Here is a 16439-nt window from a genome sequence, read left to right as displayed (position 1 = left end):
CTGAAGGTTGAAAATGAAACCAATTACGCCATCTAGTGGAGAGACATCCTATTAACATCAATGAGTGCAAAGATATTGGATGAGTTCAAAAAAGTACAAACATGTAAATCTATAATTTTAGCAACACAAATTGACTTTAATTTTTTTTACTTTGTAGTATGAAAAACCTTAAATTACTAAATTAACAATTTGCTCTTTCAGACCTTTTCAGCAATTAATTTATTCTTAGAATGAATAATAATAAAATATAAAAACTCAAGTTACTTAAATAAAAAGTTCATTTCAAGTAGTAGTAATGTGACTACTAATAGAATGCATATTCTCTGATGCTTTAGAACTTTAGGGTCAACCTGCTTTCTTGTCTGTACCCTATGAATAATGGCGAAAAGGCCCAAAAAATATTTGTAAAAAAAGTGTTATACAACATCACGATAAGGTAATATGTCTTACTGATTTCTAGGATGGTTGTGATTTGGCAAGATTTTCTTCTATAATATGGTCATCTAAGAAATAGTTCAGTATGATGTCGTGGTATAAACAGTAAGTCGTTCCAATGTCATTAATTCACTCACTGGTTGGCCAAGTTAGTGAACAAATATTCTTTTAAAATAAATAAAAAAGACATCTTTGTTTGGTATCAAATCTTTAATTGTAAGGACTTTTGCCCCTCTAGTACCAAAATCTGCTGTACAATATCAAACGTGTCTAAATACAATATATTTGTTTAACAGTGTAGCGCTCCTTCAATCATAACACATATAACATTTTTCAAAGCAAAGATTTGATTAAATATTTACACAGAACTTGCATAATGATGCTTTATACCAATATAACATTTTGTATATTATATACAGTGCAGTTTGACAGAAAAGGAGAGAAATAGCACTCTTTGAAAACAAAAATAAATAATAGATATATTTGTATATTTTAGATACTGTCCAATACTGTTTTAATAGGACACTGCAATCTGCATAAACAAGAATTCAGTTTACAATACTTTATAGTCAGTGTTTACGTTGCTAATAAAATGCAAAACCACTATTTCTGTGTGAAATCATGCGTCGTTCATCTGCAGAGTGGATGGAAAGTACATAAAGTACATAACATACAGGTGAAATAGTCCTGAATATTTATGATACAATTTACAACTGCACTGTATGGGTAAACATAGCGATATCACAGAGATTTATTCAGGCATCTGTATTATTTCATGACTTTTTTGTGTACCAATAATAGACCACAGGTCTGAAATGTACCTTTCAGGATAGCTTAAACAAAATTCTTCAAATGTTTTTTACAGTTGTTCTTAGGAGGAGCTGGGCGGCAGGTCTGCTCTGGTTCTGCGGTACTGGACTTTGGTATTTGTGATGGCTCCATGTTTCTGCCGCAGATGCAATCGCAGCTGACTCTTGTGACGGAAGTGCAGGTCACAATTCTCACACTGAAAAACAGAAAACATGACATACTTCATCAGTTACCGATATACAGAAATGTGAAACTAAAAGAAGTGATGCTAAAAAAATGTGTCTCACATGATAAGGTTTCTCTCCCGTGTGTATTCGTAAATGACTCTTGAGCGTCTGAAGGTGGCGGAAGCGTGTGCCACAGACATCACATGGGTACGGCTTTTCTCCAGTGTGGATCAGTACGTGAGCCCTCAGATGAGCCACCTACAAAACACAACAAAAAAAACTTTATAAAGATACATTTACTACGGAGTCCTACATAGCAGCTATTTTGTAGTAAACAGAAACATGGCCTGGGGGGTTTAGGTTTTACCTGGACGAAGCGAGAGCTGCAGGTTTCGCATTTGTATGGTTTTTCTCCTGAGTGTATACGTGAGTGGGTCTTAAGATTTGCAGGTCTGTTGAACTGAGCTCCACACACATTGCAACGGTATGGTTTCTCCCCTGCAATTATATTATAAAAATGTTGACATGTTTCTTTTTTAATTCTTGAAATTAAATCCAATGTACATGCAAGAGATCCTGAACTGATTTGCTTGTATAAATAATAATAATAATTTACCTGTATGGACAGACTTGTGGCTAGCCAGGTTTCCTTTATAACGAAACATGGCCTGGCAGCGGTCACATTTGTATGGTTTGCCGTCCTGTAGCCACTGAGGCTTCTCTGAATCAGATTCGCTTTTAGAATCACATTCATTACAGAAGAGTCTGCCATTTTCTTTTAAGAACAGAGAAAACAAAAAAAAAGTTATTAGGTTGTGTTCACTATGCACACAATTCAGATTTGTTTATTGGTATTTTATATTGTCTTATTTGTCTGTTTGGTCTAGAATAGAAATGCAATAGAAATGACCTGCAGTATGTGTCTTACATCTCCAAAAAATTACCAAATCATATACAAATTTAGGAATGGGTTTATAAATATCAGGTTTTACATCCACAATAATTGGTCAGTTGGATGACCCCCCAAAAAAACGTATAAGAAACATATAATCTCTAGTTTTGTTTAACCTTGTTTTTACCTAATTTTGTAGCCCTCTCTTCTGTCAATGTACTTGGAGATCCACGTTCCTCTTTTTGAGTGCATTCATCTGTAGACCTAAAACCATCAAATGACACCATATTTAAAAACACTGCATCAAAAAATGCTCAAGAACAACCACACGCAATGTTTTCAGATCACCAACCTGCAGCTGATATTGCACTGACTTCTGGTTGCATCTTCACTGGTCTTATTGGTACCCTCTGTTACTATATGAGATGGAGTTTGCGAGCCATGACCAGTCATTCCATCTGTGGAGTTAAGTACAATGAACTTGTACTTCTTCCAGTTGCGGACCTTTACGGGGTCACTGACAGAGTTCTGAGGAGAAACTGCCCCTCGAATACAGCTGCTGGACTCTGCCGGAGAGTTTGGTTGGCAGTCTGATCTAAGAGGGCTCTGAGGACCACTGGTGTGTGACAGTTCAATGTTCTCCATCCCTGAATTTATGCCAGAAGCTCTCCTCCTGTCTCCCTCACCCCGAGCTGAATGGAAAAGCACTGATGGACGATTCCGCTCTTTTCTGGACTCCGTGGCTCCGCCAGCAGTCTTGACTGTGACTCCATTGTCCAGCATGGAGTGCTGTTGACGGGCTATTACGCCACTCTTCGGTATCTGCCAAAGGGGGTTTGTAGTACTGAAGGTCTCAAGGGGGACAGGAAGATGTCTATAGAAGCGAGTAGGGCTTTCGGTTGAAGTGCTGACTGCGTAATGCAGGCTTGGAGGACCGTAAGGGCTCATGGTCACACTTGAAGACATGTTCAGGGCGTTGCTTGGGAGAAATGGAGCTTCTGGAGTTACACAGCGTGGCAAATCCGCTCTGGTCTGCTTAACACACAAGGCCCTGAGTGATGAAAAATTAAAAAAAAATTGTTACAAATCACATACAAGTCTGCAAACAGGTGAAAACTGAGCTGAGATTAAAGCATTTACCTAGACTCCATGAACCTCTGGCATGTGTCCATCACATGGTCCATCTGCAGGTATGTGGCTGTGTTGAGGGTGGCTATAATGAAGTTTTCTTTAAGGGTGAGGCAAGACGTGTACATAAACTCCAGCAGTATGTCGAAGCCATTGGGGTCCGCATTGGGATCTAAACTTATCAAGCTTAGATCGTTTTTATGAGTCTCTGCAAACATTGAATAAAAGAGGCCGCTGGAAAAAAAACATAGGTAGAATTTATTATGCACGTAATGTACAGATTCCAAAATGGCGTTATTGGACGCCCAAAAAAATGCACTACCTGCATGCCATCAGAACCGTCTTGTGTGCCCTAAACTGTTGCCCACCGACCAAAATGGTGACATCGGTCAGGATGTTTCTGCTGCGCAGGCGGTTGAAGTTGAACAGCACATCACCCGCATGGCGAGTGAATGTGATGCAGCCGTCTGCTGCACTTGACATGTTGACTACCTGCACAGATACAGTTCAACATCTGGTTAAACGTGTGGGGACATAAAATAAAAATCAATAGATCCTCACTTGATGCCCAAATTATAATAACACCATTACATCAAAAACGTTTTTATTTTTATTGAAAGTTTTTTTTATGAGTCTTAACTACTAAAATAAGGCGTTCACTGTGAACTCGCGTGTGCTTTAACAAACAGACACTAGATGTCCACAGAGTCACTTGTTGCAAGATGAAGACATGACTGACTTCTACATGCTGTAAAACCTAAATGTACATTTAATTTGAATTATTTTAATAACACATTTTTGTGGGGGGGGGGTAATTTCTATTGGTTAGTTGCCAATTAATGAAAATTCGCTTCGTCTCGTACAATATTATAAAACATCCATTTAAAATACATCCAAATATTTAAAGCGATGTATAACAGTACCATTCATATACTTTTTACATAAAATCGGTACTTAATATATTCTTGAGCCTCCAGGAATCTCTTGACATGACAGTGACTGTGTCTCGAGATCTATGAGATGCTAGACAGCATATTTGCGCATCACAGGCGCGTTCAGAACTACACTATAAAATCTACACGGCATTTTTAACTCGCAAACGCCACTCTGGGGGCCAAAAATGCTAAACTAGAAATGTGCCTTGCACATGTCACTTGTTGATCAGTAAATGCGCAATTTTAAGACACCAAACGAACCTGATACCAAAAGAGCATGGTGTGATTTATGAATGCTTCGGTGGAAAGAACACGACAGTGCAATATGCGTCAAGCAATGTCCATAAATAATCTCATGACATTGATTAATGCGCTTAAACGATGAAGCAACAGTGAGAGAACATTTAGTATGCTCACATATCTACTGCACATTTGCTTAAATTGCTTAACCTTTAGTTAAAGAATATATGTACGTTAAACGTGTTCAGTTGATCGATTTGAGAGTTCAACCTGAGCCAAAAGATAAACTTGTGAAACTAATAAATACAGTATTTCTGATAGCGATGTCAATGCTTCACTAACAAAAAAAAACATCTCATCTAATAACCATCTATATACGGTTGTGTAGGCAATAAACTTCTTTTTCCACACATATCAAGTTGCGTAAACATGTGTTTATCACACAATCCTAACCGAGCCCAATGAGGACTGCTTCCTTCTTTAATCTTTAAGTCTATTGCAACTCTGTCCAATAGAGAGAAACACAAACATGACACGAACAAGATTATCGTTAGGTATTCACGCAATAAGGCCAACAAAAGTCGCGTTGCGTAATTAACAAGACAAATCCGAACACAACAAAGTAACGTTATTATGGTTTAAAAGGAGATAAACAACAAACGTCTAAGGAACTCATTTCTATAGAGCATCTCATTTAAGTCGAGGCGTTTTACTAGATAGAATAAAATCACCTGGTATAGTTTTCTTGGAAGTGTCCACCGAAGACAGTTCTTGGAAGAACTCTTCTGAGAACACGCAGTTCACAATTCTCGGAATTTTACCAGTGGACCGTACCACTTACACACCAGAGGGGAAATCTGGACGTTCGTGTTTCACACTCGTGCATTACTAAATAATTGCGCATTTAAACTGGCAGAAAAGTAATTATTTAAGTTACAAAGGAATCACTCACTTTGTTTATCATTTTTTTATTTCATTCATCAGTTTGGCTTTTAACACAGCCTTACTAATTACAGCGTATAACGTTGCCTTCGAGGTAAATGGTTTGCACCAGAAACGCGGTCATATTTTACGTCACTCCTTCAACCCTTTCGTTTCTGTACGGATTCCGCAGAATTTATCGCTCGCGCTACGACCCGTCTAATAAATCGTGTATTACGTAATGTAAACTGGGCCAACAGATGCAATGAATCAATGTTTAATCATTTAGCTCTGCATTTGTGTTCTTAACACGAACAAGAACGTAAACGCTTAGCCTATTTTGTCTTACATAAACAAAGTATCAAAATGTATATGTTTTTTATGAGAATTAAAGGTTAATTTGTGCCTTGCTTTCCTTACCGTTTCCTCATATTTGACATTCTTTGTTGATAGTTAACATAAGATTGCAATTGAAATATAAATGAAGTTCAGATTAAAGACTGAAATTGAATGACTGCAAAAGAATAAATGCACATTATTGGTTTTTTTTTTGTAACTATAATGTTATGTTTGAGGATTTTGATTTAATTTAATGTTACTGATTTCTCTACAGCAACGGAGATCACAAGATCTAGGAGGTCAGAGATTGATTATAGCACAGAATTAAGATGGCAACCGAGGCCATATCTCTGCATTCATGCACGAACACTTAAGCTCATGACTGCTTCAGCCATGAGTGTAACCTAACACTTAACAAAGCAGCTATTCAGGACCATAACGCACCACACAACTCACAACACTATTTATATATCAGTCCCTAAGAGGTACTGGAAACTGGACATTAGGTTGTTTACAGCAAACTAAACTTATTTTTTAAATACATGTTAACTATAGTTTTAAAGCAGAGATTGAAGGAGGCCAAGAAGTGTGTCAAAAGGTGAAAATACAGTACATAGGCTTTTAATCTTTTTAATATAATTATTACGTGTAATTTCTATTGTGTAATTCAAATATTTAGAACAATAACAAAATGTTCTTTATACCTGTGAAGGCTGATTATTCTGGACACTTAATTGTCAGAGGTCAAGTTCAGTTTAGACATCAGGAATTTAATAACATTGGACAATTGATACAGATTATACTTTAACATTATGATCACTCAGCGTTTTTTTGTGGCATTAATGCTTATTAATTGCTGCCTGAATACACAGGGATTTTTCCACACAGAAACGTTTATAAGAACAGAATTTATGGTTGAAAACTTTATTTCTTAGATAATGTATTTTATAGACGACTGCTATTCATACATGATCAAATACAGATTTAACAAGGTTCAGAGAGAATAAATTATAGTTGCATTACATAATCACAAGCGTCACACATTGTGTCTCAGGAGGGATCACAAAAACATGGAATTCAGTTAAGGTTATAAAGTACAGAAATTGAAAAAAGTCTGTCCCAGATCTGGTGTAAAGACAATCGATACCATGTAGAGCTTTTATATTGTGGATCTTCCTGAAAGGTATCTGTGATGTTCTGTATACCTGGAAAAGAAGTCCCTAATCGTGAAAAGCTGACAAGATGTCGCATCTATTAAACTTCGTTGTGAAACTACCCCCTCATCTCTCACACATACAAAACACACTTCCGCTTTCTTTAGAAGAGGAAAGTGCCCTATCGGAAATAGACGCTGTCACAAGTTTTTCACTCTCAATCAGATGGACGATGTCATTTTGTAGAGAACTTTGACCTATGACATAACAGATAATGCTTTTTGTTTGTAATTCTGTGTTCTAGGTCATGAGAGTGAAAACAAAAGATGTGGTCAAATTATAAAAAAGACTATTTAAAACAAATGTTAAACATTTCTAGTTGCAATTGTGTGGTTCGGATACGCGTCACATATCTGTCACATATATTAAGACTCTATATCTGTTAATGCCACAGCAAAGACAAAGTGACTGACTAAAAACGCTCTTTCATTTTACTAATCACTATCACACATCAAAGGCACAGTTCAGAAAATGGAGAGGCTGTTCCAAGAAAAGTCTTCATGTACAGTTTACAAATTACTCAGTGATGCCTGACAAGTGTTTGTTATGAATTCATTTCTGTGCTCAGTTGGTTCTTCATTGTAAGTGGTGATCAGTACTTGTAGTCAATTAATAGATCAATGCATTAGCAATGCAAAGGTTTCGGGTTAATTTCTAAAGAAAAACACTTTTTAAAAAACACTTTCAATCAGGTAAGTCGCTTTGGATAAAGTTTAAGTAACTTATGCTTGCTTCAGCTTCAACATTATTGAACAGTACCACTTACACGCATACAAACCTTAGACAGTGAAACAATATGAAATAAAAGCTATTCTATCCATTTTAAACTATTGAAATCTTATACTTTGATTCTACTTTATACTAAATTAACTTAAAATGACTTATTAGTTTCAAAACCGTAGCATGCTATGTTGGTATGGTTGCCTAAACTTAGTGGTGTTCTAAAGCAAAACCATTTGAGAACCATATCGGAGATGGAAGAACAGAACCAAACTTTGTATCGCAACCAAGTCAAGCATTATACATAGTTGACTTCAGTGAAGTTTGCTGAGTGAAGTGAAAGTAGAATAAAGAAATACATTAAAGCTGAGTTTCGCTTTTAGTACAGATCAGACATGTGCACTAAACTGAGGTGTTCCCTTAAACCTTGTGTTGCCAGTTCTGGATCTGTTATTGGATACTCTTCCAGATCTTCATTGCACTTTGGACTAGAGTATGTTATTAAAAGAAATGGGTTGGTTGTCTCAGGTTAGGACTGACACAGAACTTACTAGAAACATAAATTCTCATGTGGCAACAGCAAATGATCATACAAACTGTGTTTTTTTGATCTGGTGTTTGTGATCTTCCCCTCAGCCCACCTGTATCTTGAGAGGTCAAGAGGTGAGTCGTTCACCAAGCTTAATGAATGTTTTTACTTTCTTAAAAAACTGCAATTCCACTGCTTTAATAACTTAGATGTGATCAATGTACCGATCAATTGTGTAGGTGTATATCACATTTTTTTTAAATATGTCAAAGAACGTCATGTCATCATATGAAATCAGAGCAGGTAATGTCCATAAACATTTTGACAACACTAATTTCTACCTTTTTCTCGACACACACTTGCTCTTGGCTTATTCTAACAACCTGATCTGATTACTTAGCCTTTACCAGTCAGGTTACTCTCCCCTATCCAATAACCTCAGCTCACACTGATGGTGTGGCGTTTCTTCAACAAACCACAAGACATTCAAACAAAGTAAATACTCTGCATAGGTATTTAAATATACTCACTTACACATATGTGTGTGTGTGTGTGGTGTGTGTGCAAACAAAGTGTGAATAAATATTCAAAGATAATTAGAAGGGAAGGAAGCAAATTATCAAGTACTATATAAACTAAATAAAAAATGAAATAAAAATAAAGATGTTATTTAAGGGCTGCCTAGCATAAGTTAGAACACATGATGTTGGAAATGCAGAAAATACACGTTATCTAACTCGTACTGGTAACTCTGGTTACACAAGTAAATGGTTCCATGGTAATGAGTCTGTTACCAAGGGAAACACATACTATGATATATAGGTTAAGGTTATATCATATACATTGAATGCACTGTAAAGCATCTACCAAATGCATAAATGTTAATTATACATTTAATCTAGTAATATTTTGGTTCTCATTTTGTAGTACCACTGAAAACAAAACAAAAATGTCTTAATTTTGTTATAAAACATGAATATTTAAAAAACAAATATTATCATCATTAAATATAAGTGTGTAAAAGGGCACTTAGTGGTGGAAAAGAGTCATCATATGTTTTAGTGATGTTTACTACACTATTGATTATAATGTAATTCAATATAATCGCAATATTAATTGTTCTTTTAGTGATAAAAACACTGAAAATATGACTCACTGCTATAACTGTATAATTATCTGTTTATTTGCATAGTAAAAGGTGGTTATGAATGGATTTTTTTCTGACCTGTTTAAAAAGGATTTTTAGTGCTTGGTGAACTTACACCACAGGTTTGTTTTCAAGAGCTCTTTCTAAACCTACACCAAGCTACAAGTTACACAAGTACACACTAACAGTACAACACATGCATATGGCATTCTGAACAGAATCTGACTTAAAGGAAAGTATTTTTTATAATTCTGAAGAAAACATGATGATGCGTGGCCTTCAATAACACTGTGATGCTTGAATGCCGCAGGATGTTGCCAGGGCGACGCCATTCAGTTTCTAAGGTGCTCAAAGAGGTTTCAGCATTTTGTTATTGATAGGGAATTATTGCTGGCTGCTAACTGGTCATCTCTACATTCACAGCAATTTTGCTGGTAAATATAATGCTCAGAAGTGGTACATGTTGTTTCCGCAAGCCCTATTAATACATATTTGTTTAACCAGGTTGTCTTTGCCAGATGCATATAGAAATTATGCACCATACTTTAACAGATTGAGGCACATATTAGTATTATTTTGGGAGATACAAAATCAAACAAAAAAACCCTCAAAATATACCATAATTACATGTGAAAAAAGTCACTATTAACAAGAACTGAACTGCAAGGACTACAAAACTTAAAAGGATGTTTGCTTTGTGATAAAGAAATCTTTATTTACATTTGACCTTTTTTAATTACCCCTTCTAATTTAAAGTACAACAAACAGTATGAAGTTACTGGAAATCATATTATAAACATGCAAAACTAGATTCCACGCTGATGGTATGACACATTTTGGCATGAGCGTGCCAAAACTAGTGAGGCAAGTCACAGCAGGTTGATTTCAAGGTTTCCTCGTTTAGTAAAGGTTAATCTCTATTTGCCAGAGTATCTGCCAAGATCATTAGCTTAGTCAGTGTTTGGCTTTCTAAGAATGCAGTACAGGCTGACAGTGTAGTTCACAAAAAAGGGCTTGGCCTCTACCGGGAACCTGTTTTCAATGCACCCTCTGGTGGACAAAAGAATAGTCGAAATAATTGATGGTTTATAAAAAATAAGGGTTTAACCAAGCGAAATATTTTATTATCACACTTCTTAACATTTGGAGAGGAAACAAATTAAAAGAATAAAAGTGAAGAAATGGGTCACAATGTCCTGAACGTGTTTAGATGGAATTTCGTCTATTGAATTTCGAGAGCTGCAGTGTTTCCACCCTCTTACATGAACCTTATTTAACTGACATTTTTCGTAAAGAATGCAATGCCCAAAGGGTTTCAGAAGGCTAAGACATTCAATTATTTTCAATTATTATTGGGTTTGTTTTCTGTCGAAACTTTAAACGGATAAGTTTTATTTCAGCAACCTGAAAAAGACTTTGCAAGAATCAAGCCACTTTAGCTACAAAAGAGTCAGATTTAATGCAATATGTTAACATTACACTGTTTATAACTAAATATTGACCTAACTTGAAAAATAAATGTACAATATTGGAAACGTGGATAAAGATTTAAAGGGATCCTCCCAAAATTAAATTTCTGTCATCATTTAACCTACTCGCCCTCAAGTTGTTCAAAACATGTATAATTAAGTTTGTTCTAATGAACACAAAGATATTTGTAAAAATGTGAGAAACTGACCTTTCTCGGACATCACAAGAAAAATTACTGCATCATTTTTGTTGTTCTGTTGAACACAAAAGAAGATATTTTGAGGAATTTAGGAAAGCAAACAGATCTAGGGCACCCCATTCCATCCTATGGTAGTCAGTGATGTCCCAGAAGCAAAAAAATGTTTTTGTGTTTAACAGAACAAAGAAATATATACAGGTTTGGAAAAACTTGAGACTGAGTAAACGGGTGGAGTATCCCTTTAACAATGTGATCGTGTAATGAATTTAATGTGACCAGGATTATCCATATTAGTAGAAATGTCATAACTTTTTGTCTATTAACAATGTTGATATGGTTTAATAGATTAGCATCTATATTGCATTCAGGCCATATGTGTGCCTTATTTAACAAAGAGAGTCTTCAGAAACTCCATAGGGAACTGCGTATTCTGTTAACTGACGCAAATTATGAACTAAAATAGCTTCATAAAGAAACCCATTTAATAAGAGAATAGCCACACTTTCGAAACCACACTTTTACAAAATCATCTGAATTGTATTGGTGGGACATGTTCCTCTTTGTGAGCACATTTTAGGAACTTAAAAATAGTTTCAGGTTCAGCCACACTGCGAGACAATGTTAATAATTTACAATAGTAGGCCTAGCTTTATAAACAACCACAGAGGATTATTTCACAAATGACAACGTGTTGTTGACTCATCTTTGTTTTCTTTAGGAATGGCCAATGTTAAATCTATATAAATGTAAAAGCCCACAGCAAATACTACAGGCTGGTATTTTATTACTGCGAATACAGTGCACTAAGCAACAAAGTGTTTCTTAGCTTCATATAAATGGAATGATTATAATGATTGGCCTTTCAGGTCAAATTAAAACAGTGTGGGAGGAAGTAAGTGCTGTCATTATACTGGTGTCGCACACTAACGTTGCCTTGAGATATTCATTGTTTATATGCAGTTTTATGGCCATGAATCTCTAAAATGTCGCTTACAGTCACTTTGCTTTAGCAAATCAAACAAAGAGGTCATATTTGAAAAAGGTCACCTTGTTAAATTATCTGTGTATATAATTGTTGCAAGGCTTCAGCATAATGTTTTTCAATAAAAATCTACAAACCGAAGATGACGTAAGGTTTATGTATTGCTTTTGGGGTCATTTTGCCTCATGTGGGAGGTGGTGGAAAAGGTGTCAATAACACATAAATCATATTGGATTGTATATAAATGAAGAGGGGAGATTCTGGGATCACAAAACACAAGTATCATCAACACAAGAGAAAGATTTACACGCTTTCCAACCATGAGGGTCGTCCTGGTGGTAATGGTGTTGTTGTTTGCAGTGTGGGCCGATTCTGCCCAGTCTCAGAAAGCTCTCAGGCTCTGTGGCCGGGAGTTTTTTCGGGCTGTGGTGTACACATGTGGGGGTTCCAGATGGAGGAGGGGCCAAAATGAGGACAATGTAAAAGGTGAGAAACACATATTATATTTCCTCAAGTTTACATTTTTTTAATGATCAATTGAGCGATAAAACAGAACAGTCTGTTCAAATTATTAGTTATTTCTGCAATAATTGTTTGATTTCTATTCTATTCGATAAAAACTGTCATGTAATAAACATTAAATTGTTTACATTATGCAAAAATAATAATAATCTGGAAATATGATAGAATCATGTTTTCTAATATACAGTATATTCCAACTACTTTGCATTCTGTTGAACCGATCAATCTTTTAACAATATCTACCGATAGGTAAGAGCATTAACCATAAATCTAGGCTTTGTTTGTAACCTGCTGGTATTTTGTGGTTTAAGTCATTATGTCCAGTTCCAAATGTCCGTGTTGTCATATATTAGCTCAATAAATTGATCTTTTGTATAACACACATCAGTATAAATGGGAAAAATGACATTACATAATTGTAATTTGCCACAGGCTATGAGATGCAGACCGGCGAGGGGTCCTTCACGACCACTGCAGAAATGGATCGAGCAGGAAGAGACCTCGACTCACTGCTGCCCTTGTTGTGCTGTAAAGTGGGTTGTCACAAAAATGATCTGGCCCTTTTGTGCTGAGAAACACTCAATTATGATCCGCTGTCGAAGTTTGCCCTGGTCACTTGGGGTTAGGCTCTTTTTTGTAAAGACTTCTACCTCTATTTCCAATCTTTTAATTCGCACAGTGACGTATTTTAATATAAGGAGGTTTTTTATAAATAAACTGCATATATTTTATAATGTCTTACTGCTGTTCTGTGTTCATCAGGGGTCACACTAAATGTATCTCTATTGTGTTTAGAATCCACTGTTTTCATGACATAAGAATCAACTGTACATATCAATGTGGGATTAAAGAACTTGAAATTATTACTCAATGAAGGCTCTATTATGTCTTTTCTCAGCGTAGTAACGAATTGTTATTTGCCAATACAAACAACAATTAAAAACGTAATAGAGGCTTGTGTTTAAACTGGTTACACTACTTTATTTTATTGTGTTCTCTAGGTATGTCAAAATCAACAGTTTACATTGAAGCTTTTGAATTACTTAATTACCTCCATGTTGTTCTATCTAAGGTTGTGCACGACTAGACTAGAAAGTTCTAGATTCTGCATTGTTCAAGAGAGCTTGTAGATATTCTAACAGTATCATTATAAAGAACTCTCAAACTTAAAGCAAACTCTAAAGGCAACAATGAACAACACAAGACGCAGGCCTATACGTTTATTAACTAAAAATAAATAATTTTAGAATAAGGCAAAAATTATGAGCTGGCTGTGGCTGCTTATATATACTGTTCACCCAGATTCCTTAACACAAGTATACATCTGGGAGAATTTTTCATAAGAGTATTCTTATACAGAATCAGAGAATAAATCCATTGCAACAATTTATGCAAGAAAGGTAATACAAACAATTTACACATTGTGGTTGTACAGTACTCAGTTTGTCTTGTTCTCACCCGGTCTGCAGTCTGTATATGAAACTTCACCAGTTATTTTGCATGTTGGTTACATGTTAGCTGATAATTATGAGATATTCTTAGGAACAGGAAAAATCAGGCAGTCTCGTACATTTGGATGATTTACAACCTTTCCATATTGAAGGCCACTAAGACATTCAACAGGATTTGACAGCATCCATGTCAGATGTCTTCGGTTACACACAGTTCTAAAACCCGGCTTTACAATTCTCACCGTATTATTCAAAGTAAACACCATAGACATTGGCGACGGCAAAGAGCGAGTTGTTTTTGAAACTATGTGAAGAGTAAGTATCATGTGTCGCATCCCACAGACATCGACTCCCCATGCGAATGTTCTGATCTCTGATCTGACCGATCCAAATGATGACTATGATTTTATAGCGAGGAATCATCAGGTCTTTTACTCTGGCCTTGACAACCTGAAATCACATTACATAACAGACATTAGCTGCCCATATATCGATTTAATTGGTATCCATGTTGATATGTTAGTAATAGTACGTATCATACTGACAGAGCTAATGTGATTAAAGGGATACTCCACCCAAAAATTAACATTTTTATACTCCCCTGCTGTACCAAACCTGTAAACATTTCTTTGTTGAACACAAAAATAGTTATTTGTAACCATACTACAGTAACCATAATTTAATCACAGGAATCACAAACTTACTGGGATCTCACTAAAATGAACAGTTTAACCTTGGTCAATTATCCAAAGGGTGGAACTAAACTCAAAGGAGCAGGAAAAGGGTTAATATTTTCTGGATTTGTTTATTTGATAAATGAAACTATTCATGGGATTATTTTTTAAAAGCTTCTTCATTTTACAGAACTTTGCAAAAGGGTCTTAAAACATGAATGCTACCGTATGTGACCTGAACTGGTAAAGTGTAATTCAATTAAAAGAAACAAACTAAAACCCAGTGAGTGTGTAGGAGACATCTGACCTCAGAGATTGTTTTGGTCATTTGTCTGCAAAGGTCAGCTTCATATTTCTCCTCCTGTAGGTAACTGGTCAACACATCCTTCAGAATGTCTTTTACTGTTGACACTGGGAAACGTTGTGGTGGTGCTGCACAAAAAAAAAAGTTAATAAAAAAAAGAGAAATATGTCTATTGGAATGTGTATTTAAATGTACATTGGAATTCATGTCTACACCAAGAAAGTATCGTTGCACAGAAAACATTCTCTCTATACAACATTTGCAACTGATTGTCAGTTCTCTGTCAGACAAGACTCACTGAGCTGATAGGTGTTCTCCATGTGCACTGTTGGCCTTGGAATATCGTCATGGTGACCGGGCTCATCAATGTAGGACACAGTGCTGATGGAGCTACAAAAACAGACATTTGAAACAACAAATGAACTGTGATGATGTTCCCATTTTTGCGTATTTGCATGCATTTCATCTAAAAGCTACAACTTTTTTCCCAGTTCTTCTTTATAATTTTACACACATTTAAGGACATATTACTGGAAAGACATCTGTAATTGTATTTTCAGTTCGTATTTCGTATGCAGGGCAGTTCCAGTAACTTACTCTTTGGTTTTTCCAATGGTATCTTTAGCTCTGACTTCATGACTGCCCAGTGAAGACACACTTGCACGCTTCTTCAGCAGACGTGCCGCTTTCTCTTTCGCTAAATCCATCATTTCCCGATGAATAAAAATCGTTGTTGCCTGATATTCAATTATGAATAAAAGACGTGTTGAAATATTTATGCTTGATGACCACGTAACAATAAACACATAATAATTATATAATTGTACGAGGTTTTTGCATGCATCCGTCCGCCATTAAAAAGTGCATTTGATTGAAATAAATCGCAAAACTAACCAACGTAAAAAACGTTGTCATGTCTCAGAAAAATAAACTTACCGCTCAGTGTTTCTCTCACAAACCGGAAATGCCAAGCGTTTCCTTGACAACAGTGGGTCATCTTCAACTCCTCTTTCAGACATGGGTTCGCGGCTTAGCTCAAGGAAGTGTAAGCTACCGTTGCTTGGTAACCCTTTTTTTATTACAATAAACACGTTAAATAACCTTAATGGCTGAAATTAATTGAGTTGATTTTGTCCAAATAAAAAGGATCAATATTGATATTAAATTACAGTGGACAAGCAATATTAGTTAGTAAGAACAGCTTAAAAATAACATTATTTTAATAATGCCTGGCGTTAAAAAACGTTTAACAAGGCATGGCCCTTAGTATTAACAGTAAACAAACCAAACATTTACTAGTTCAATTGGAGAGTTGAGCAATGGCGCCATCATATGACCAAATGTATGAAAGGAAAATGCA

The 16439-nt window shown here is 35.8% G+C and overlaps 3 protein-coding genes across 3 annotated transcripts; 1 reads left to right on the top strand and 2 right to left on the bottom strand.

Moving 5' to 3' along the window:
- Positions 1-632: 632 nt before the first annotated feature.
- Positions 633-5454, bottom strand: bcl6ab (BCL6A transcription repressor b). Its single transcript, XM_056744555.1, has 9 exons — positions 5339-5454; positions 3755-3924; positions 3445-3666; positions 2657-3355; positions 2492-2568; positions 2029-2187; positions 1780-1910; positions 1533-1670; positions 633-1441 (listed from the first exon to the last, which is right to left on the bottom strand). Exons 2-9 carry the CDS (start codon positions 3913-3915, stop codon positions 1307-1309), a joined length of 1722 nt encoding a protein of 573 aa, XP_056600533.1. The 5' UTR covers positions 3916-3924; positions 5339-5454; the 3' UTR covers positions 633-1306.
- Positions 5455-12448: 6994 nt separating this feature from the next.
- Positions 12449-13475, top strand: insl5b (insulin-like 5b). Its single transcript, XM_056744343.1, has 2 exons — positions 12449-12614; positions 13083-13475. The coding sequence occupies exons 1-2, from the start codon at positions 12449-12451 to the stop codon at positions 13220-13222; spliced, it is 306 nt and encodes a 101-aa protein (XP_056600321.1). The 3' UTR covers positions 13223-13475.
- A 381-nt stretch (positions 13476-13856) lies between these two features.
- On the bottom strand, positions 13857-16129 carry dynlt5 (dynein light chain Tctex-type family member 5). Its single transcript, XM_056744098.1, has 5 exons — positions 16016-16129; positions 15677-15816; positions 15378-15469; positions 15083-15207; positions 13857-14551 (listed from the first exon to the last, which is right to left on the bottom strand). Exons 2-5 carry the CDS (start codon positions 15787-15789, stop codon positions 14348-14350), a joined length of 534 nt encoding a protein of 177 aa, XP_056600076.1. The 5' UTR covers positions 15790-15816; positions 16016-16129; the 3' UTR covers positions 13857-14347.
- Positions 16130-16439: the final 310 nt, after the last annotated feature.

The sequence above is a fragment of the Triplophysa dalaica genome, chromosome 3 (genome assembly GCF_015846415.1).
Source record: "Triplophysa dalaica isolate WHDGS20190420 chromosome 3, ASM1584641v1, whole genome shotgun sequence".
Taxonomy (NCBI): Eukaryota; Metazoa; Chordata; class Actinopteri; order Cypriniformes; family Nemacheilidae; genus Triplophysa; species Triplophysa dalaica.
The sequence above is the reverse complement of the archived record's forward strand: the minus strand, read 5'-3'. Positions and strand labels throughout refer to the sequence as shown.

Coding starts and splice junctions, on each gene's coding strand:
- dynlt5 (XM_056744098.1), bottom strand. CDS start 15,789: ATGATGGATTTAGCGAAAGAGAAAGCGGCACGTCTGCTGAAGAAGCGT. Junction 15,470..15,676: donor ACCATTGGAAAAACCAAAGA/GTAAGTTACTGG, acceptor CTGTTTTTGTAG/CTCCATCAGCACTGTGTCCT. Junction 14,552..15,082: donor TGACCAAAACAATCTCTGAG/GTCAGATGTCTC, acceptor ATGTGATTTCAG/GTTGTCAAGGCCAGAGTAAA.
- bcl6ab (XM_056744555.1), bottom strand. CDS start 3,915: ATGTCAAGTGCAGCAGACGGCTGCATCACATTCACTCGCCATGCGGGT. Junction 2,569..2,656: donor CAGTGCAATATCAGCTGCAG/GTTGGTGATCTG, acceptor TGATGGTTTTAG/GTCTACAGATGAATGCACTC. Junction 1,671..1,779: donor GCAGCTCTCGCTTCGTCCAG/GTAAAACCTAAA, acceptor TGTGTTTTGTAG/GTGGCTCATCTGAGGGCTCA.
- insl5b (XM_056744343.1), top strand. CDS start 12,449: ATGAGGGTCGTCCTGGTGGTAATGGTGTTGTTGTTTGCAGTGTGGGCC. Junction 12,615..13,082: donor AAATGAGGACAATGTAAAAG/GTGAGAAACACA, acceptor AATTTGCCACAG/GCTATGAGATGCAGACCGGC.